The sequence below is a fragment of the Podarcis raffonei genome, chromosome 7 (assembly GCF_027172205.1).
Source record: "Podarcis raffonei isolate rPodRaf1 chromosome 7, rPodRaf1.pri, whole genome shotgun sequence".
NCBI lineage: Eukaryota > Metazoa > Chordata > Lepidosauria > Squamata > Lacertidae > Podarcis > Podarcis raffonei.
In genome coordinates, this window is record NC_070608.1 from 65,399,398 (window position 1) to 65,422,516 (window position 23,119).

Here is a 23,119-nt window from a genome sequence, read left to right on the forward strand (position 1 = left end):
CCACGTTGGTTTGTGCTTTGCTGGCAGAGGGAGGGAGGGAGGGAGGGAGGGAGGAATTTGGCTGGGACTCACTGTCCTGAAGCGCCCCCTGCAGACAGGTCTGGAGCACTGCTGCTGAAACCTGGAGACGAACCCAATCGGGTTTGTTTTTCTAAAATACTTTGCAAGCATTCTTGCTTTTCTGCCGTTTGCACATCAGATTGTGGGTGTGTATTTGGTCTCCTGGGGGGGGGGGAGTCTTATTTCCTAGCTTCCCAGTGACTTGCATGTGACCTCATACCATGTAGTACCATCGAATAGTGCCGTAGTTCTATTCATTTTGTTTTTAAAGGCCCCAGATTCAATCTCCAGGTACAGCTCAGAAAATATTCCTGTCTGATATACCCAAGACAGCTGCTGTTAGTTAGTATGGATCTGTGATTCTAACGTGAGGCACAGAGAACAGACGAAGTGCCTGTTTATTTTGGGATTCCTGTTGATAAGGCGAAATGAAGGTGTCAGGAGTTACAGCAAACTTTAAAGAATACCATCCATTTGCATAGCCCTTTGCTAGTAGCAATTTGTTCAATAAAGTATGCACGAAAAGCTATCTATTCCTTGGGTTTATATAGCTTGTTTTGTATTCTCTCTCAAATGTTAATGAAAATTTGCAGGGCAAGAAGTTGTATGGCTAACAGGCAAACATTCAAATCCTTATGGATTCACTTACAGCAAATGAATACGTTTGATATCTTTCCACATGGTCACCACCCAAAACTTCACTAACACTGTGATACTGTGTACACAGTATCTCTTGTTAATATCTTTTAGTGGGCTAATTTATTGTACACTGCTTTTTCTTTTCTTTTCTTTTCTGGCTGGGAACATAAAACCTCTTGGGTGACTTTTATCTCCTGAGACTGACCCAGATGTATATCACCATTTAATATATGTGATTCAAACATGGTTATTATATACAGGGTGTTTCATGTTTCTTTCTTTCTTTGCCTGATCCTCAGCAATTGTTCACTTACAAAGATTTTGCATTCGGACAAATGGCCCTTGGATAAAAAGAATTATTGGAGGCGCACTATTATTGCGAACTAGCAAAATGCTGCCCATTATTATCAGTGGAAGAATATATGCAGACCAAGGGAGGACTTGCGTGTTGCGGAGACTTCAGAGAGGATGCAGTTGAGCTTCATCTGCTGTGTATGATATGGCTTTACATGTACAGTGCAGATAAGGGTATATTCACTTAATGTGTGAAGGGGTTCAAATGTTTTGTTGCCTCTCTAATTCTGTGAAGGTGATGTTATGTGTTGGCATGGGCAGTGTCAGAAACTCGGATATATAAGCTAGGCACCAAATGGCTCGTTAAACCAAGGTCACAGTTGCCAGAACAGAATGTATAGTTGCCCATTTTGGGATAAGATGGCTCTAGAGCAGCCTTTCTCAACCTGTAGGTCCCCAGATGTTGTTGAACTACAACTCCCATCACCCCTAGCTAGCAAGGCCAGAGCTCAGGGATGATGGGAGTTGTAGTCCAACAACATCTGGGGACCCACAGGTTGAGAACTGCTGTTCTAGAGTCTTATTTTTTACGGACAGTGATGGATTCTCAGTTAAACATCTGGCTAGTTCAGATGACAACCTTGAGCTGGGTTTAGAACTTTGAGAACTTCATCCAGGGACATACCACATCAGTGTTCGAAACTCTCATTGTTCTAGGCGCATTTTGCAACTGGGAATTTCATTAGCGCGAGCAGTTTCTGAGCTCTGGGCGCAGTACTGTGCCTAAGATTTCAGATTAAAACTGCAGAGTGGAAGGAAAGGAGGACCCTTTTCTGCCTCCCCACTTCCAGCTACTCTCTGAAGACTGGAGAAGAGACCCTCTTTAAAATATTAGGGGGTTGGGCAGGGGAAGGACCGGACCATGTGAAAAATGAATATAATATTTTAGCTGCAGTTCATTCATTTTCAGCTTTGTATTCTTGTTATTAAAAAGTGTGCCTAGACATTCCATTGTTGTGCCCATAACCTAGGTTTCAGGTGCCATTTCGCTCCTAGCTTTCATATCTCAGTTTCTAACACTGGTCTACATATATATTGGCCTATTCCTACCACTTTGCGGGCAGGACAGTGTGATGAGGTCAGTGAAGACCAGCGCTGTTCAGTGCTCCTTCTCAGGCTACACAGAAAAAGCACTTTGGTTCCAGAAATTCATTCCGAGTGTGCAGATAAATTATAACTGGTAGACATCTACAGGGTGGGGTATTAGTGTGTGGAAACAGTCCAGATCCAATGACCCTCAGATGGTGGAGATGTCAGGCCCCATCCTGGCACCCAAGCATCTTCACTTGGTCCCCAGTGGTTGATATCCAGGTGCAAAATGTGCCTGGCTCCTGGCTAATTTCGAACACTGGGGATGGAGCAATGTCAGGCAGACCACTTGAAGAGAGCTGGTGGGTTGTACAACTTGGTAGGAATCAAATCATGCAGGCCATTTTTTAAGAAGTCATTTGTTTCCTATAGCAGCCTTATTTTGTTCATTATTATCGCACCTGTCCTCTGAGGAACTCAAGGTGATGTACATTGTTCTCCTCCTCAACAACCACTTTGTGAGGTACATTGGGCTGAGACTTTCAGCTATACATGGGAACCTCGGTTTTCGAATGTAATCCGTTCCACAAGACCATTTGACTTCCGAAATGTTCAAAAACTGAAAACTCAACACGGAAGCCTCAAAACAATAGGGAAACTCAAAAGGGAAGCTGCGTGGCATGTTCGGCTTTTGAAAAGCATTCGAAAACCAAAGCAGTTACTTCTGGCATTCGAAAGCCGAAACATTCGACTTCCGAGATGCTTGAAAACCGAGGTTCCACTGTATTAGTAAAATAAAAAAGGTAAAGGGACCCCTGACCATTAGGTCCAGTCATGGCTGACTCTGGGGTTGCGGCGCTCATCTCGCTTTATTGGCTGAGGGAGCCGGCATACAGCTTCCGGGTCATGTGGCCAGCAGGACTAAGCCGCTTCTGGCGAACCAGAGCAGTGCAAGGAAACACCGTTTACCTTCCCTGCGGAGTGGTACCTATTTATCTACTTGCACTCTGAAGACAGGAGTGCCTGGCGTGCTCTGGCCCATGGGGTCACAAAGAGTTGGACATGACTAAACAACTAGACAACAACAACTCTGAAGTGCTTTTGAACTGCTAGGTTGGCAGGAGCAGGGACCGAGCAGCGGGAGCTCACCCCGTCGCGGGGATTCAAACCGCCGACCTTCTGATCGGCAAGTCCTAGGCTCTGTGGTTTAACCCACAGCGCCACCCGCGTCCCTTGTATTAGTAAAATAGGTAAAGGTAAAGGTAAAGGTACCCCTGCCCGTACGGGCCAGTCTTGACAGACTCTAGGGTTGTGCGCCCATCTCACTTAAGAGGCCGGGGGCCAGCGCTGTCCAGAGACACTTCCGGGTCACGTGGCCAGCGTGACATCGCTGCTCTGGCGAGCCAGAGCCGCAAACGGAAACGCCGTTTACCTTCCCGCTAGTAAGCGGTTCCTATTTATCTACTTGCACCTGGGGGTGCTTTCAAACTGCTAGGTTGGCAGGCGCTGGGACTGAGCAACGGGAGCGCACCCCGCCGCGGGGATTCGAACCGCCGACCTTTCGATCAGCAAGCCCTAGGCACTGAGGCTTTAACCCACAGCGCCACCCGCGTCCCCTAATTAGTAAAATACAGTGCGTTATAACACTGTGACACCAGATGGTGCTGTAAAACTGTATGAATTTTTCCATTGTGAGGGTTTTTTCAGAGTTTTTTTATATACTGATAAATAATGATGATGATGATGATAATAATAATAATAATAATAATAATAATAATAATAAGAAGAAGAAGAAGAAGAAGAAGAAGAAGAAGAAGTTGTTTTATTTATACCCTGCCCTCCCCTGCCAAGACCGGGCTCAGGGCAGCCAACACCAAGTATAACAACAATTGATTAAAATACAACATAGAAACAAGATTAAAATACAACATTAAAATGCAGCCTCATTTCAGTAGAAACTCAAATCAAAAACTTTTTGGGGATGAAAACATCAAATCTTCACCAAGGCTGTGTAGATGCAGCCAGAGATTGTGAATGGCCCAGGGCTGAGCAGGGATTTCAACCCTGGATTCCAAACTAGTTGGTTCAAATCTTGATGTTTAGATAGTATTTAGTAAGTTGTGGTGTTTGGACTCTAAGGCACATTTGGAGCAGATTTTCCTCTTCAAAGAATTCTGGGCACTCTAATTTGTTAAGGGTTGCTGGGAGTTTTAGCTCTGTGAGAGGTAAACTGTATTGTCCAGAATTATTTGGGGGAAAGGGTGTGTTTTGAATGTGCTTTAAAGGTATAGTGTCTACACAGTCTAGGTGCCCAAAAGTACAACTCCACTACCCTGGAATTTGAATTGTGACTTTTTGCCACAGCAGTTAAGGAGTCAACACTACAGAGTACTACAGTGTTTTTCTGGATAGCTGAAGTTAGGGCTGCCATATGTCCAGATTTTCCCGGACATTACCTGGATTTCAAAGGTGGAATTGATGGCTGAGGGGAATTTCCGAAAGGTGGTCCTGGAACTTAGACAAGTCAATCGAAACATCATGGATTTTTGGCGTTCTTGTAAAAGAAATAAAAGCGCTCAACAATTTTGGGCTCTTCCATAGTGGTGAAGAGCATTTGTACATACAGTGGTACCTCGGATTACATACGCTTCAGGTTACAGACTCCGCTAACCCAGAAATAGTACCTCAGGTTAAGAACTTTGCTTCAAGATGAGAACAGAAATTGTGTTCCGGCAGCACAGCAGCAGCAGGAGGCCCCATTAGCTAAAGTGGTGCTTCAGGTTAAGAACAGTTTCAGGTTAAGAACAGACCTCTGGAATGAATTAAGTACTTAACCCAAGGTACCACTGTATGCATTAGGCATGTACGCTGTTCTACAGGTTTCTCCTTGTCTCCTGGCAGTCTGTAACTTTGTTGAAGCAAACCAAGCATTTCCAAAGGCAGCGGCTGCAGTTGCTATGCTGTGGCAGTAAAGATAGCTTCACAGTTGATGCCCCGCATCAGTTGTGACACATTTTATTGTCGGCAGTGTCAACAGTGCATTAACGGAGCCTGCTCAGAATCTTTGTCCGGCAAACAAAGGCTCTGGCTCTTTAATTATCTAGCTGAAAGTAAGTTTTTGGCTGCCTCGTTCTCCTTTGCAAGGAGTTGTTGTTTTTAATATGGCATGGGCTGCACACCCTGGCAGTGCAGCTTGCCGAAAAAGGAGCCAGTTTGTATCTTTTGTTATGAATTACTTGCTTTTAAGTGACCTGGTAAAAAGATCTTAATGATGTGCTGCCAATCATTTTGAATTTACAGTGGTACCTCGGGTTAAGTACTTAATTCGTTCCGGAGGTCCGTTCTTAACCTGAAACTGTTCTTAACCTGAGGTACCACTTTAGCTAATGGGGCCTTCCGCTGCTACCAAGCCACCGCTGCACGATTTTTGTTCTCATCCTGAAGCAAAGTTCTTAACCAGAGGTACTATTTCTGGGTTAGCGGAGTCTGTAACCTGAAGCGTCTGTAACCCTAGGTACCACTGTACTGGGAACAAGACAATAGTTTTTTTAGCTGATTTATGTTGTCACAAGGTTACTTGAATACGTTGACTTTGTAACTGAGCCAGGCTTGCAAAACAAAGTCACAGAGGTTACTAGTCCTCCTCCTTCTTTTTAAAGCTAGCTGTGTGCCCACTACAGTGGTACCTCAGGTTACAGACACTTCAGGTTCAGGTTACAGACTCCTCTAACCCAGAAATAGTACCTCAGGTTAAGAACTTTGCTTCAGGATGAGAACAGAAATTGTGTGGCGGCAGCGGGAGGCCCCATTAGCTAAAGTGGTACGTCAGGTTAAGAACGGTTTCAGGTTAAGGATGGACCTCCGGAACAAATTAAGTTCTTAACCCGAGGTACCACTGTATATGCTAGGCTTGAGTTTCCTGAAAAGGAAAAAAGAGAGAACAAATGTTTAGAAAGCTTCACCGCAGAGTTACCTGGATACAATCTTTACTCACATTACTAGTCTGAGCTAAGCTATCAAAATCTACAATATTTGCTGTGATGTGCAGCTTTTTGTGACATCCTGAATTCTGCTCCAAATTTTGATGAAATTCAACTCCCAAAGATACAGCGGCATCAGGACTTGGCAATCCTAGAGAGAGAGAGAAGGAAGTTATCTGTCTTCAGAGTGAAATATTCCTCTCCCCTGTCACATCCAGGGCTCCCCTAGATGACCTGTTTATGGGGCAGTAAATCCAGATTTGTTTGCACAAAGCTTACTTACTGGTTGGACTGTGTCCAATCTTTTTTGAGCATTTGCTCTGATTTGTTCGCAGGGAGGTGATAGGATAGTGAGCATTCATCCTGAACCCATTCTGATTTGTTTGTGTGGTTGGTTATGCACCTTCCTATTAAGCAATTGTTTAGTCCGTCCCTTTCACTGTGTTCCCCCATCACTTTCCTTACTGTAAAAAGTCTGTTGTTGTTTTTTAAAGGGAATTTGTTGCACCAGGGCAACAGAACACTATCATCTACTTTAATGCTGCAAACCTAAATTTCCAATATGCACTTGAATCCATCCTGCAAAACACCAACAGTCTAGAGGTGACCTTAGAGCAGTGTTAGAACCTCGGGTATATGAGCTAGGTGTCAAATGCCACCTTAAACCTAGGTTATGGTCACCACAACTTTTATTCACCAGGGGGTTGGACTAAGTGACCCTCAGGATCCCTTCTATGATTCTGTGAGCTCACATACCGTACTTTTCCATGTATAAGACACACCCCTTGTATAGGACGCACCCTATTTTGGGGGACTCCAGATTAAGAAAATGGCCCAGAGTTGTTGAACTTTTTGGGGAGTAAAGGTAAAGGGACACCTGACCATTAGGTCCAGTCGTGACCGACTCTGGGGTTGCGGCGCTCATCTCGCTTTATTGGCCGAGGGAGCCAGCGTACAGCTTCCGGGTCATGTGGCCAGCATGACTAAGCCGCTTCTGGCAAACCAGAGCAGCACACAGAAACATCGTTTACCTTCCCGCCAGAGCAGTACCTATTTATCTACTTGCACTTAAGAGTGCTTTCCAACTGCTAAGTTGGCAGGAGCAGGGATCGAGCAACGGGAGCTCACCCTGTCACGGGGATTCGAACCGCCAACCTTCTGATCAGCAAGTCCTAGGCTCTGTGGTTTAACCCACAGCACCACTTTTGGGGAGAGGATGGCTCAAAGTTGTTGAGCTTTTTGGGGATGAACCAGAGGATTGACCGGAGTTGAGCTAACCCATCACTAACCCGACGGTTATAATTGCTGGCGTGGTTTGCTAACAATCACCTGCGTTTGCAAAATGAGTCTGCCCGATCGCCAACAGCGGAAGGAAATCGTAAGCCCAATTGCTGCAGTGGCTGCAAATCCACAACAGCCCTTGCCACAGCAACCAATCACGCATCCATTTAACACAGTATCAGCCAATACAAAGCAGCCTTTGACTCAGCCAACAATCACACACCAAATCGCCAATGACAATCTGCAGCTCGCGGCTGCAACCAATCATCGGTCACCCCTACCCACTACCCGTGTATAAGAGGAGCAGTGTATAAGACGCCCCCATTTTTGGGAGATTATTTTACAGTAAAAGAAACCTCGTCTTATACATGGAAAACTACAGTACATTGCTTGACTGTAGCTTGCTTCTTACAGCAGCTCACTTGTTCCAATATGCAAGAAGCAGAAACACACACAGAGGAAATGGAAATGCATTAACTATGGACTAAGGCAGAGGTCTTTAAACTGTGGTTGCCAACCTGCTGCCCAGAAGTCTCCACGTAGTTGCAATTGGACCTCCATGGTTTCCCATGGTTAGGATTGCTCCCTTAGTATATAACTTTGCCCCAGCAAAGAGGAGTTGGAAGGGGACATAGTATGAGATTATAGTTGATGGAAGATGTGTAAATTTAGCACTTCCCTTTCTGTACACTGGACTGTTAACTTGGTGAGAAGTCATCTGACTTTCCAGTGAGTGCAGATAATACAGAAGTGGAGGAATTCTGTCCTGAATCTCCTGCTGGAGCAAACTACGGCTGTTTTGAGAATTTGGGTCCAAACACACACCCATAAAATGCAGCAGTTGAGCATCAAACTCCATTTGTGAATATTCATTCCTCATCTCTTGATGGAGCCGAATTAGAACTTAAACAAATATTCAGATCCCATTTATATAATGACCAACTGCTACAAATTTTCACTTGTGCATTCCAGTCAGGCAATGTAGAATGCTGTGCTTTATTCAGAATTCATTTCTTTGCTATTCCATCACTCAAAATTAATTCAGTGAGCTGACACTGTGTCAACATACTCAGTTTCCTCTATGGAAATGACTCTTCCAATTAGAAGAGTTTTGGCACTCACCAGGGAGACAGAAGAAAGCCAGTGAAATTCTGGGTTTATGAAGTCCATGGTTAAATTGGCACGTGACCATTAAAACAATCTTACTGTCTGGACCAATGCTTCCTCCATCAAATTACCCTACCCATTAAGTTTCAGCCTTGACAGAAAATGTCCTAGTGTCTTTGACAGTGATGGAAAGTGGCTGCTATTGAAGTATGCAATTGCTGAGATACTTGGTTTGTAGAAATGCACCCTGAAATGGCTCTTTACAGAACTCCTACTGTGTGCAGTAAAAGGTAAAGGGACCCCTGACCATTAGGTCCAGTCGTGACCGACTCTGGGGTTGCGGCGCTCATCTCGCTTTATTGGCCGAGGGAGCCGGCGTACAGCTTCTGGGTCATGTGGCCAGCATGACTAAGCTGCTTCTGGAGAACCAGAGCAGCGCACGGAAACGCCATTTACCTTCCCACTGGAGCGGTACCTATTTATCTACTTGCACTTTGACATGCTTTTGAACTGCTAGGTTGGCAGGAGCAGGGACCAAGCAACGGGAGCTCACCCCGTCACGGGGATTCGAACCGCCGACCTTCTGATCAGCAAGTCCTAGGCTCAGTGGTTTAACCCACAGCGCCACTTGTAATCATGGTTAGCATTGTGTTATAAAGGAATAGTATGAAAACAGAAAGAGAGGCCTAAGTAAAAGTATAAAGATATACCTTTAATTGCTATAATTTATTCAGGAGTTTGTTTACATATCCAGCCATGAAAATGTCATAGCAGCATTGACTGTGTGCAGTACGTAAATATAAACATGCATTCACATTGTATATATGGTAGTGAATCTGCAGGCCTTGCCTGTCTCCTGCAACAAGATCTCATGTGTTCCCATGCACAGAATACAAATATCTACTTTTGTTTTCCAGTTCATAGCAGGATTCTGTGAGGTTCTGTGTGAACAGTGTACCTGTTCCGTGCATGCAGGATGCCTAGCGCATGCAAAAGATGGTCATTGGATCTGGGCAAAGAGGGCACATCTTGCCTGATTTTAACCTTGCCGAAGAGAAGCACAGCTATCTCTCCACAGCAAAGCTTTCTTCATGCTTTACCTCTCCCCCTGGCAGCAAATCTACCCCCCTTTCAGTTAGCTGTTGCTGGTGCTTGCAGGAACATCCCACTATAACAGGGCTGGAGAATCTTGAGTCCATGGACCAATGCCATTTCCCCAAACTCTGCCCACCATCTGATGGGTGAGAGACGGACAGGGTTTTATCCCGTTGGGAACAGGATCCCATAGCCTAGGGTTTATTCTTCATCCATCAGCTAATGAGCAACAATTAAAGATCAGAGTGAGATTGGCACAAGATTGGGGACTTAAAGCAGGGGAGACCTGCAAATGCTTTTGCAGGTTTCTTCCTTCTTCCCTTTGAAGTTCCTGGTCTCAGGGACTTCAATAGGGAAGAGGGAGGAGACTTGCAAAAGCCTTTCAGAGCCCCATCTCACTGCAGTCTTAAAAGGAATGTAAGATGAACCCTGGTAGATCACATATAAGGTCCATCTAGTTCAGCAGTCCATTCTCACTGTATCCGACCAGCGCTCTCGACTTGTGATTTCCAGCAATTTATATTCAGAGGCATACAGCGGAGGAGGAACATAGCCATCATGCCTAGTGGCTACTGGTAGCCTTATCTTCCATAAATTTGCCCAATCTTCTTTTAAAGTCATCTTCACCATTTTAAGAATCAGCTGTGGCACTCCTTTCCTAATTTCATTTCATTGGGCTTGCCGTTCAGAAGGTCAGCGATTTGAATCTCCGTAACGGGGTGAGCTCCCGTTGCTCTGTCCCAGCTCCTGCCAACCTAGCAGTTCAAAAGCACAGCAGTGCAAGCACATAAATAGGTACTGCTGTGGGGGGAAAGTAAATAGCGTTTCTGTGCGCTTTGGTTTCCGTCACAGTGTTCCGTTGCACCAAAAGTGGTTTAGTCATGCTGGCCACATGACCTGGAAAGCTGTCTGGACAAAGGCCAACTTCCTCAGCCGGAAAAGCAAGATGAGTGCTGCAACCCCATAGTCACCTTTGACTGGACATAATCATCCAGCGGTCCTTTACCTTTTACCTTTACCTACCTTGCAAATGGGACATGGGTGGCGCTGTGGGTTAAACCACAGAGCCTAGGACTTGCTGATCAGAAGGTCGGCGGTTTGAATCCCCGCAACAGGGTGAGCTCCCATTGCTTGGTCCCTGCTCCTGCCAACCTAGCAGTTCGAAAGCACGTCAGAGTACAAGTAGATAAATAGGTACCACTCCAGTGGGAAGGTAAACGGCGTTTCCGTACGCTGCTCTGGTTCGCCAGAAGCGGCTTAGTCATGCTGGCCACATGACCCGGAAGCTGTACGCCGGCTCCCTCGGCCAATAAAGAGAGATGAGCGCCACAACCCCAGTGTCGGTCACGACTGGGCCTAATGGTCAGGGGTCCCTTTGCCTTTGCCTTTACCTTTACCTTGCAAGTAGGAGACTCTTGAGAGTCCCATGGATTGCAAGAAGATCAAACCTATCCATTCTTAAGGAAATCAGCCCTGAGTGCTCACTGGAAGGACAGATCCTGAAGCTGAGGCTCCAATACTTTGGCCACCTCATGAGAAGAGAAGACTCCCTGGAAAAGACCCTGATGTTGGGAAAGATGGAGGGCACAAGGAGAAGGGGACGACAGAGGACGAGATGATTGGACAGTGTTCTTGAAGCTACTAGCATGGGTTTGACCAAACTGCGGGAGGCAGTGGAAGACAGGAGTGCCTGGCGTGCTCTGGTCCATGGGGTCACAAAGAGTTGGACATGACTAAACGACTAAAGAACAACCTTGCAAGTATATAAATGATCATAGCAAAAATGATATGGGAACCTATATAATCCACAGGGCTCTGTATCATGCAGTTCTCTAAACATGTTGCAGAACTATGGAATTTGGTGGGATTCTGCATTTTCAGAATCTCACCTTTAAAAGAGCAAGTTTTTTTGCATTACGGTTCTGGAGATTAGCTTGGAAGTATCTGGGCACCATTTTGTGAAAGCCCAGAAGAGAGACGTGAAGCTGATGTGGTGTTTCTCATGATTACGGGATGACTTGGCGCCTCAGTAAGTTTGACTAAGCGCGATGACATTAAACATAGTTCCTCACACTTCTGAAATTATATGTAACAGAGGAGGCTATGAGGTATGGAAGAAGTTTGCAGTTTCAAAGACGGCTGTTAACTGTAATTTCAAATGACAGCTGTAAATGCTGTAATTTTCTTTCAGACAAAATGCCCACAGAGAACAACACAAATCTTCTTGCTCTTTCAGCAAGTTTTACCCATGTAACAATGAAGTTGGGTAACATTTCTCATGTTTGACAGTTTGGAGACGGATACTCATATATGTCAAAGCAGTTTTATTCTTTCCAAACTATCTGACCACAGAGTTGCTAATTTTAGGTACTTAATATAAGAAGAGCTCTGGGGGGGTGTTTTTTTGCTCACAGGTTTGGAAGATGGTTTCTCCTGGAAGATGGTTTCTACTAGAGAGTAAACTAGGAAACAAATTTCAGCGATTTGCTTGTAAAGATACCCAAGATGACACTGTAGAATTTTGTAACTGTATGAATGCTACAGCTATCATTTCCCCCCTGAAGTTCATCATTGTATTGAGAGTCTGGTCTAGGGGGTGAGGACCTTCCATCTCACAGGCCTCATTTGGCCTGTGTGGCCATTTCTACCAAACTCTGTCCACCTACCAATTGTATTATGTCATTTAATGCCACCAGACAAGGAGTGTTGCAAACAAATACACTTGCCACTTATTCTTTTCAAGGGGATTTGCTCACTGCTGCCATCAGCTTCACTGATGGCTATGTGCGTGCACTGTAATCCTAAATAGGTTTACTCAGATGTAAGCCCCTTTGAGCTCAGTGAAACTTACTTCCTGATAGATGAGCTCAGGACTGCATTCTTAACTTGATTTGAGTAGTTATTCCCTCTTCCTATAGTGCTTGGGAACTATAGTTCTGGGGTTGAGAGGAACTCTCAACAGGCAATTCTTTGCATCTCACCCAAATTTCGTCCAGAATTTGGCAAAGTGCAAGTAGGTGGTCATTATAAGACCTTTGTTAACAGTACTAGCAGGAGTGCCCAGCGCCATGGGAGTAGCCAAGGGGGAGCAGGGGGCAGCTGCCCTCCCCCAGATCAAGTAAAATAATAGAAGTACTTAACTAACTGACCAATCACATCGGTTCTGCCCCCCCCCCAAATCCTGGCTATGCCCATGTGAGTGCTGCCCGGGATTTCTGTGGTGAAAAATAATGATGAATAGTGTAATTTGTGAGTTTGGACCCATCACGTCCAAAATTGGGAGAAGTCATACCAAAGTCACATTTTGGTCTGCCATCTTGATTTAAAATGCCGTGCGGCATCCAAATGAAGACACAGCCTCTCTCGCTTCTGGAACCCGCTTGCTGAGTTTGCGATGATATCTCGAGAGGCACCCGAATGCACAGAGAACAGACAGACAGGCAAGCCACTTTCTAAAATGTATTGTGGATTAAGGGGCTGCAGTGGCTCTGAGCCTTAAAGTCTGTACAACTGAGTGTCCTCCTCCAATCCAACAACCCAAACATAGTTCACAGCTTGGAGATTATAGCAAGCTAGAAGCAGTCAGAGTCTGTATACCATGATAGCAGTGCATGCAGATCAAGGCATAAATGTAACGAGACACACTTAAATGACCCCACCCAGATATCTGAGCAAGCACGTAACTATGACACAAGCCAACCTGCGGCCCCACCCCTCTAAAACACTTCCACATTCAGTTAATCTAACCTAAGGGAAAATTCTTTCCAAACATGCTGCTAACATTTGTTAGGACATGCTTGTAGTTGAATTGCAGTTGCTTCTGTTCAACGAACCCTGGAAATTTCTGAGTAGCGGACACATTTTATTTATTTATTTAAAAGCCTTCAGCAGAACTTCCGGAGCTGTTTCCAAAGATAATAGAAATTTCATTTTAAAAAGCAACAAAACCAAACCCAGACATATTAAAAACCAAAAATATGCCCCCCAAAAAAAGATGAGGAAAGAAAACATGCCTTTGACTGGTTCTGAAATAGAACAGTGTTGATACTAGGTGGGCCACTCTGAGGAGGTTCCAAAAATAGGGTGCCACCACAGAAAAGGCTTTTTCTCTTCCCCCCAACAGCCTTACCTCAATGGTCTGAAAGGCTGGAGAAGATGGTTTTAAGGAGCCCTCACTGGAAGGGACTTTTGCATTCAAAAGAGACCATTGGGATATCCTATTCAGCACATGTGCCTTGCAGTCTAGATACCGTTGTTTATTTCCTTGACATCTGATGGGTGCCACCACCGAGAAGGCCCTCTGCCTGGTTCACTGTAACCTCACTTCTCGCAGTGAGGGAACTGCCAGAAGGCCCTCAGAGCTGGACCACAGTGTCTGGGCTGAATGATGAGGGTGGAGACGCTGCTTCAGGTATACTGGAACGAGGCCATTTAGGGCTTTAAAGGTCAGCACCAACACTTTGAATTGTGCTTGGAAACATACTGGGAGCCCATGTAGGTCTTTCAAGACTGGTGCTATATGGTTAGAGGTGGAGAAAAACAACTTTCGGTTTTTACTTTTTGAAATATATTTTATTTGTATATATTGCTTGTTTTATGTTGCTATGGCCGTTAGCTAATGCGTATAAAGTTTATCTTATCTTATCTTATCTTATCTTATCTATGGCTTTTGGAGTGGAAAAGTTTACTCTTAGCACTTACTGGCTCTATTTCATTAATGGAACAAAGTTTCTATAGGTGGTTTTGAGGTCACCATGTAGGGAATTCTTGAAACTGCACTTGTGCCAGGTGGCAGTCTGATTATAAATAGGCAGCTTTCACTTAGAGACAACTTTGCTGCTTATTAGTGTCTCTAAGTGAAACAGAAATGTGAGTTATAACCTTGGCATATTACCCTCCCCTTCTTTTCCTTCAGCCTCTGTTTACTTGTTTTCTGCACCATCAACTAGACTGCAATTTCCTTGGGGCAGAGATCTGTACTCTTTGCTTGCTCATTTACTTCCTAAACATCTGCATCACTTTTCAGTCAAAAGTTCTCACGGTGGTTTGCATTAAATACTAAATAAATTTGAGAAAAAAGATGGTTTTGCCAAATGATCTCAGGATGCTTGCATATTATATAGTTGCTTTTCCCTTATGAGGTAATCCTAGCTAATATATGGCATTATGCTGCTCTCTGCTGGATGTCTTGGAAATTGCTGTGGAATTGACATTTTTAATCTGTCTCTCCATATAGCAGCGCTTGGATGCATTGCACATGCGATTGTCACAGCTCTTCCTAAAATTTATTTTGCGTTTTGATTCCTGAGCTTCTCCTCTGCCTTTAACACTGACATCAAGCCAGCTTTACTTTTAATTAAATACAATAAATGCATACCAAATCATAAGACAAGATACATAATAAGATAATAGGAACAGATACCTTTTTAAAAGACCATTTCTCAGCATCACACACTAAAGTGACAAAGAGACAGAATCCAGGATGGACTATGCAGATAGAATTAGGTTTGACTCTCAACCATTTGATATTGCATGGCTGGGACAACAAGAGTAGAGAACAGGCTTAAACCTATCCCAGTATCATCCCTGGGACACGCCCTCCTTTTCATATTAATGAGTGGTGTTCATTCATTCCTATGGCTTAAAATAAAACACATTCAGAGGTACTGTGAGCTTCACACAGATGCCTCTCCCTTATGGTACATGCATTGCCAGTTCATGGTAACATAAACCAGTAATTAAAACACACACACGGAAAAACACACATTTAAAAGAAGGCAATAACAATCTGATATATGTTCAATGAAATTGGTTAAAACTAAGTCTTAATCTGCCTCTACAAGTTCCAGAACAACTGGCATTGATGAGTTTCCATGGAGGCGGCTGTTCCCTAGAATCAGAGTTGTGACCCAGGATGGAAACATGGGGCAGAGAAATCTTAAAGGTCGACCAAGGGTTGGGAGCAGCTGTGGCTCAGTGGTAGGACATCTGCCTTGTGTGAAACAGGTCCCTAGCTCAATCCCAACATCTTGAGGTAGAATTGCAAATGTCCTCTATCTGAAACCCCACAGACCCACCACCAATCAGGGTAGACAATGTCTGGCTAGATGGACCAATGGGCTGCCTCAGTGGAAGGTAGCTTCCTATGTTCTTAGCATCAGTGTGTGCCACGTCTAGGAAATAAGAGGAGGCCTTCTCAGTGGTGACCTTGCAGTTGTGGAACTGTATGGACACTCTACAAAGCTAAAATTTAGATTAATTTTAGAAACCCTTTACACCTGAGGTCTTTGAACCTCCCTTGTGCTGCTTTCTGAGTGTTCTGCCAATGATAGATGGAGTATCCATAATGCAATCCAGATTGCCATAAGACCTAATATATATCTTTTTAGACTCTCATTTGATAGTGATGTATGGTGGGCAGGCTTAGATCTAGCAAAGGTCTGAGGAATATGCATCATAGCCTTCTAATAAAATCAGCTGTCTAATTGATTTTTAGCCATGTTGAAGTCCTCAGGCTAGGATAGGTTCAGCATTAAATGTATACCTGAATGCATATAACTGAAGAAAATGAAAAGCTGGTTCCTCTATAGGATGCTGTGTGTTTGGTCCCTCCACACCCCACGTTCCTTACAGATCTTCTTTGTTTCCAGGACTAATCACCATTAAGGAGTCTCACGACATAGAGGCCAGGCTTAACGAAGTAGAGAAGCTCCTTAAGAATATTATAAATATGCCTTGGAAGGTAAGTGGAGCAGATGCAAAGACTTACTGATGAAAACTGGGGCTACCACCTTATAGGTTGTGGTCTTAACAGCTGTGATAAACTAGCTCTGTATTCTCAACTTCCCCATGGGTCATTTTCCTTGTTTTGGTCTCTGGGCTTCTGATTCTTTCTGCTAAATAAATCCCTCATTCCATTCAGTTGCATCCATTCTTGGAATTTATGGAAATCCGTCAAAGGTAATAGGCGAATAGCATTTTTTTTCATGTCAAACTCAATTCATTGGGCAGCCTGCACTGGGGAAGGGCTGTAGCCTAATGGTAGCGCCATCTGCTTTGCATGCAGACGGTTCCAAGTTCAAGCCCCGGTCTCTCCAGGTAGGACTGGGAAATCCCCTGCCTGAAACCCTAGGAAACCACTGCCAGCAGATGCAGACCACCGTGAACTTGGTGGACCAGTGGTCTGATTCAGTCCAACCCTGAGTCAAACAGCCACTGCAATGATTGCCCATTGAAATCACTACCATTGCAATTTGAGAGAGACGCTTGGATGTAGCTTGCTTAACGCTAGCGGTTGTTATGTGTGCATACTGTGTGGGAGAGTTTATTCCACCTTTTCGTCACCACTAAGAAATGCAGAAACAAATTCGTCAAGCAAATCCTGAGAAACGTTGTAGATTTACAGCTGACACAGAAGCAGGGCTGTCATGGGAATGGGGCCGATCTTCCCTCCATCTTCGTAAAAGGATTTGACCCAACAGGAGTGACGGGATTTATCCAGTATGGTGCATAGCTCATGGGGGATGTAGGCTGGGTACCATTTATCCTGCCTCCCGTGCTCTCGCCACACTAGCGTTGGAAGCCGCAAACTCATGACAGTAGCCACAATCCACATCTATCCAGGAGCTTCTTGGGGAAAACTGCTGTTGGATGCGTTTTCTCTCAAATCAACTTCCATCCATTTTGAAAACTTTCTAAAACTGATGGTATGGAGAAAAGTGGATAGCAGAAAGTTTTTCTCCCTCTCTCATGACACCAGAACCCATGGACAACCCATAGGGCTGAATTTTGGAAGATCTAGGACAGGCATAGACAACCTCAGCTCTCCAGATGCTTTTGGACTACAACTCCCATCATCCCTAACCTTAGGGATGATGGGAGTTGTAGTCCCAAAACAGCTGGAGGGCCGAGTTTGCCTATGCCTGATCTAGGACCAGGGGACTTGGTCCCATAGGAGGCAGTTAAGGCCACCAACTTGGATTAAAAGTGGATTAGACATGGAGGATAAAGTTACGGATGCCTACCAACCACCGTCAGAGGCAGTAATGCTTCTGAATATCAGTTGCTGGAAACTATGGGGGGGGGGAGAATGCTTTTGTATTCATGTTATGCTCCCTGGTGTCCCACAACCATCTAGTTGGGAGCTGTGAGAACAGGATGCCAATCTAGATGCACCATCGACGTGACCCAGCAGGCTTTTCTTATGTTCTTCTCTCTAGGGGCAGCAAAGAAGTAGGTGGCAAGTAGGGGATCCTGGACCCTTCATCTATGTGTTGCCTTTGTGGTTAAAACCAGATCCCACTCTTGCACTTCCTATATTATTGGGGCAATTCCATGTTTAAACACGCATGGCTGCCATTACTGTGTCTTGTTGACCCTGACATTTGCGGCCCCAAGCTTAGAACGTGCTTCTTCAGTAAATAAAGGCAACCATGAAAATGAACTCTCAGATGAGATTTCCTCCTGTTCCTGAGCTCTTGTAATTATAATTTTCTTTTTTATCCTTTTTCTCCAGTACTCCAGATCAGAAGTCGTCCTCACCTTCTTTGAAAGATCTCCCTTAGATCAGGTGTTAAAAAACGACAATGTCCATAAAATTCAACCAAGCTTTCAAAGTCCAGTTAAAATATCAGGTAAGAGTTATCAACCTGCTTTAGCGACAATAGTTAATATTATTGTTTTGCCCATCTTCATCCATATGGTTCAAAAGAGAGTCACTTCCACTCTATCCTCCCCCTTTCTAAGGCTTCTCAAAGGATTTTACTCCAAAAATGAGAATTACTTCATTGTTTCCCCATGCCTTCTAATTATCTTTGAAACTGGATGCTACTGGAGACATGGTAATTGACAAGATGATCTGGGCTGCTGTGATAATCCTTAAGTAACCTCTTCAGTAGCTATTATCTAAAGTGGTTAGGGGGTGTAATCTAGTTTTTGTGTGTGCTGATCTTGGATAATACTGTTCAGGACAGTCACACAGGGAGCTGAACACATGTTGGAGTAATAGCAGTTCCTCCCACCACTGTAAAATGCTTCCGAATGTTGTTAGATGCTTCCAAGGTCCCTTTCAAAAATAACCAATGTGGCATCCTCCAGACTTTGTTGGACTCCAGATTGCAACAGGCCCAGCCAGCGTGGCAGGAAGGGTGGGAGTTGTAGTCCAACAACATCTGGAGGGAACCACATTGCCTACACCAGCTTTCTATAATGGCTGTGTTTGGACATGATACTAAAGACTCCCTGGGGCAGCTCAGTTGACAAAGCATGAGACTCTTCATCACAGGGTCATGGAATTGAGCCCCGCATTGGGCAAAAGATTCCTGCATTACAGGGGGCGTGGATTAGATGACTCTAGTGGTCCTTTCAAACCCTCCAGTTCTCTGATTCTAAAGCACAATGTAAAGCTTTGTTTGATTCAGTCTTATACGTTTTAGCTAACTAAAGCAAAAATCATATAAAGAAGCAATGATTCTTCAACATCAGCTTCATCGGACTGGTCATGTTGTGCGGATGCCTGATTATCGTCTTCCAAAGCAACTACTCTATTCCAAGCTTAAAAATGGAAAGCGTAATGCTTTCAACAAAAGAGGTTTAAAGCCTCTCTCAAGGCAAATCTAAAAAAAAAATGTAGTATAAACACCGACAACTGGGAAGCACTGGCCTGCGAGCGCTCCAGTTGGAGAACATCCTTTACAAAGGTGTCATGGGCTTTGAGGATGCTCAAACTCAGCACGAAAAGGAGGAATGTGCTAAGAGGAAGGCACGCTTGGCAAATCCACACCATGATCAACTCCCGCCCGGAAACCAATGTCCCCACTGTGGAAGGACATGTGGGTCCAGAATTGGCCTCCACAGTCACTGATGGACTCATTATTAAAACCGTGTTTATGGAAGATAATTTTACTTGGCTACGAGTGATCGCCAAAGAAGAAGAAAAAGCAGGTGGGAGGACTTTGGTAATCTTTCATAATATGGCGCCATTTGTGAGCCCATAATTTGGCACCCCAAATGGATCTTCTCAATCATGTATCTTCTCAGTTTTGCACCCCCTCGGCTCAGCAACCTGTCCAGGAGAACTGCCCTCCATCAGGTGCTGAGTCCTATTGTGTCAGGGGCTGGCTGGATGAGGAAGAGTGGTGAGAGCCGTCTGTCCAAGAGGGCACAGAAGACAAAAACTTAGATCCCGGATCCTGATGGTGGGACACAGAAAAGCAGTCTGCAGAAGAGGTGAGCTGGGAGATGCTAGAAGTTTGAGCAATCCGGAATTGGCCTCCACAGTCAAGAAGAAGAAGAAGAAGAAGAAGAAGAAGAAGAAGAAGAAGAAGAAGAAGAAGAAGAAGAGCTAACTGAATCAAAAAACCATTTAAAGAAGGACTTGGAAAGAGGCAGAGGGGGCAGAGGTCCACTTCAGGCAGGAGAGAGGGAGATAGGATCTGTATATTCCCTCTCCTTTCCTTTGAAAGTTGACGTCCCATTCAGAAAGGCTGTGACTCACTGGTGAAGCAACTGTGGTTCGATCTCTGGCATCTTCAGATGGGGGGGCACCCCTATCGGAGACCCTTGAGAGCAGCTGTCATTCAGTGTAGACAACACTGAGCTAGACGCACGGATGACTCAGTGTAAGGCAGCTTCCTATGTTCCTAGAATCTTGCAGGGTAGAATTATCCAGTGTTTTTGCTAACTGCTAAGGTAGTATTTAACCTTGGAAGAGAAAAGCTGTAGTCTCAAGGATGCAAGAAAAAAAAGCTAATGCTATTCTAGGCTGCATCAACAGAAGTCTAGTGTCACGATCAAGGGAAGCAATAATCCCACTCTATTCTGCCTTGGTCAGACCACCCTTGGAATACTGTGTGCTGTTCTGAGAGGCACAGTTTAAGAAGGATGTTGACAAGCTGCAATATGTGCAGAGGAGGGCAACCAGGATGATCAAGGGTCTGGAAGCCAAGCCTGATGAGGAACAGTTGGGTATGTTTAGCCTGGATAAGAATCATAGAATTGTAGAGGTTGAAAGGGGCCACAATGCTCATCTGGTCCAACCCCCTACAGTGCAGGAATCTTTTGCCCAATGTGGAGCTCAAACCCACAATCCTGAGATTAAGTGTCTCATGCTCTGTTGACTGGGTGATCCACAGGGAATGAGAAGAGATATGATGTTGTTGTTTAGTCGTTTAGTCGTGTCCGACTCTTCGTGACCCCATGGACCAGAGCACGCCAGGCACTCCTGTCTTCCACTGCCTCCCGCAGTTTGGTCAAACTCATGCTGGTAGCTTCGAGAACCATCTCGTCCTCTGTCATCCTCTTCTCCTTGTGCCCTCCATCTTTCCCAACATCAGGGTCTTTTCCAGGGAGTCTTCTCTTTTCATGAGGTGGCCAAAGTATTGGAGCCTCAGCTTCACGATCTGTCCTTCCAGTGAACACTCAGGGCTGATTTCCTTAAGAATGGATACGTTTGATCTTCTTGCAGTCCATGGGACTCTCAAGAGTCTCCTCCAGCACCATAATTCAAAAGCATCAATTCTTTGGCGATCAGCCTTCTTTATGGTCCAGCTCTCACTTCCATACATCACTACTGGGAAAACCATAGCTTTTACTATACGGACCTTTGTCGGCAAGGAGATATGATAGCCATCTTCAAATATCTAAGGGCTGTCACGGGGAAGATGGGGCAAGCTTGCCCTGCTCTGGAGGGTAGGGTCCAAACCAATGGATTCAAATTGCAAGAAAGGCGATTCCAAACTGTTTGACAGCGGAATGTGTTCTCTTATAAGGTGGTGGACTCTCCTTCCTTGGAGGTTTCTAAGCGGAGTTTGGATGGCCATCATGGTGCGCGTTGGTTGAGATTCCTGCATTGCAGGGGGTTAGAATGGATGATGCTCAGGGTCTCTTCTAATTCTACAATTCTATGATTCTGTGTGGGGAGAAAAGCAAAGCGAAATAATATTCTGGTCATATTTCACATTGGATCTGCTGCGGTTTTGTTTGTTGGCCATTTGTTATCATCCAAAGAAGATTGGAAAGGGGAAAGGGAGGACATATTTTGTATTCAATAAAGAAAAGCCTGTTCCCAAAACAGTCTCTCTCCAGATTAAAGAGGAAGGAAAGTATACCAGATGGTAAGAGGCTTGAGTCTGGAGTTTACGTCTCAGTCTGCAGTACAATCCTTTGTTGCAGAAGATGAGTCATACTTTAAGTGCACTTCCTGATGGGTTAGGAGAAGGAGGGCAGCAGAGACAGGGAACTGATAGAAAACTTAACAATAAATGTGCTTTTACTAAGCTCAGAATAGGCAGAAGAATCATCCTTCTGCTCAAGTGTTGTGTCTGAGTGAAGATAATGAGAATATGCTTAAAACCAAAAATAACAGACGGTTTAGTTTCATCTTGCACAGCCAGGTTAGTGTGACAAAGTGAGCAAAATCTTTTAGGGGTTCCCGGAATAAAGTTTCTGGCTTTAAAATCCTGTACCTAATTAGAGAATTTCTCCATTATTTTTGCACAAAACACTGGCGTGTAAGGTACAAGAGCCCTTTCATTCTCTCTCCTCCCCCCTCTCTTTTCCTCCCATTGAAAATCTATTACCAAAGGCTGTCATTTCTTGGCAAAATTCAGTTCAAGACAAACAGAATTGCAGCCTCCCACGCTAATTGAATACTGAGAAGTTTACAATCCCTATCATATAACGGTTTCTGTCACAGTTGAGGAATCAAAAGTCAAATGTTTCTTGTTATGCATATGCGTCCCACTTCCAAGTGGGGAGCTATTCCAAGGGTAAGTGCTCATGCAGGAGTCAGTTTGTTTGGAAGAAGGTCACTGGCATTATTTACACACATTATATAGAATCATAGGATGGTAGAGTTGGAAGGGAACCCAAGGATCATCTAGTCCAACCCCCTGCAATGCAGGAATATGCAGCTGTCCCTTACGGGGATCAAACTTGCAGCCTTGGCATTATCAGCACCATGCTCTAACCAACTAAGCTATCCAGGCTGACCCAAAGAAGAATGAAATGCCACATATAGCCAGCAGGAGTCAGTGTTCTCATGTAGTCGCCCATCCAACCTTTTGCACTTGTTGATTCTGCTTAGCAAATAAAGCACTTTTGGGTTGCTGCCACCAGAGCTATACGTGGAAATAAGTGAAAGGTTCACAACATTAACGCTTCAATAGATCCCACTTATCAATTCAATTTCTCGGGGTGGGGTGGGAGGGCGGCATTGTACCCTAAAATATGCTTTCAGCTCTCCAAGTTCAGTTTTGGGTATCTGATTGGGCATGTCCCATGATTCAGTTTGGCCCAATTGGTAATTTTAGACCATGGGCTTAAAGGATCTTATTGGGAGGTAGGGTTATTTAAATGCCAATTGCTCCACTTCTTTTAACTGTGGTCATACACCCCCTCGATGTATGGAAGTGAGAGCTGGACCATAAAGAAGGCTGATCGCCGAAGAATTGATGCTTTTGAATTATGGTGCTGGAGGAGACTCTTGAGAGTCCCATGGACTGCAAGAAGATCAAACCTATCCATTCTTAAGGAATGGATCTGTCCTGAGTGCTCACTGGAAGGACAGATCCTGA

The 23,119-nt window shown here is 44.6% G+C and overlaps 1 protein-coding gene across 1 annotated transcript in view; it reads left to right on the top strand.

Moving 5' to 3' along the window:
* PXDC1 (PX domain containing 1) overlaps positions 1 to 23,119 on the top strand; it is a 36,124-nt gene that overhangs the window by 7,452 nt on the left and 5,553 nt on the right. The window contains exons 2-3 of the mRNA XM_053397017.1: positions 16,196 to 16,287; positions 18,061 to 18,178. Of these exons, the coding sequence (XP_053252992.1) occupies positions 16,196 to 16,287; positions 18,061 to 18,178 (210 nt within the window). The remainder of the gene's footprint in view (positions 1 to 16,195; positions 16,288 to 18,060; positions 18,179 to 23,119) is intronic.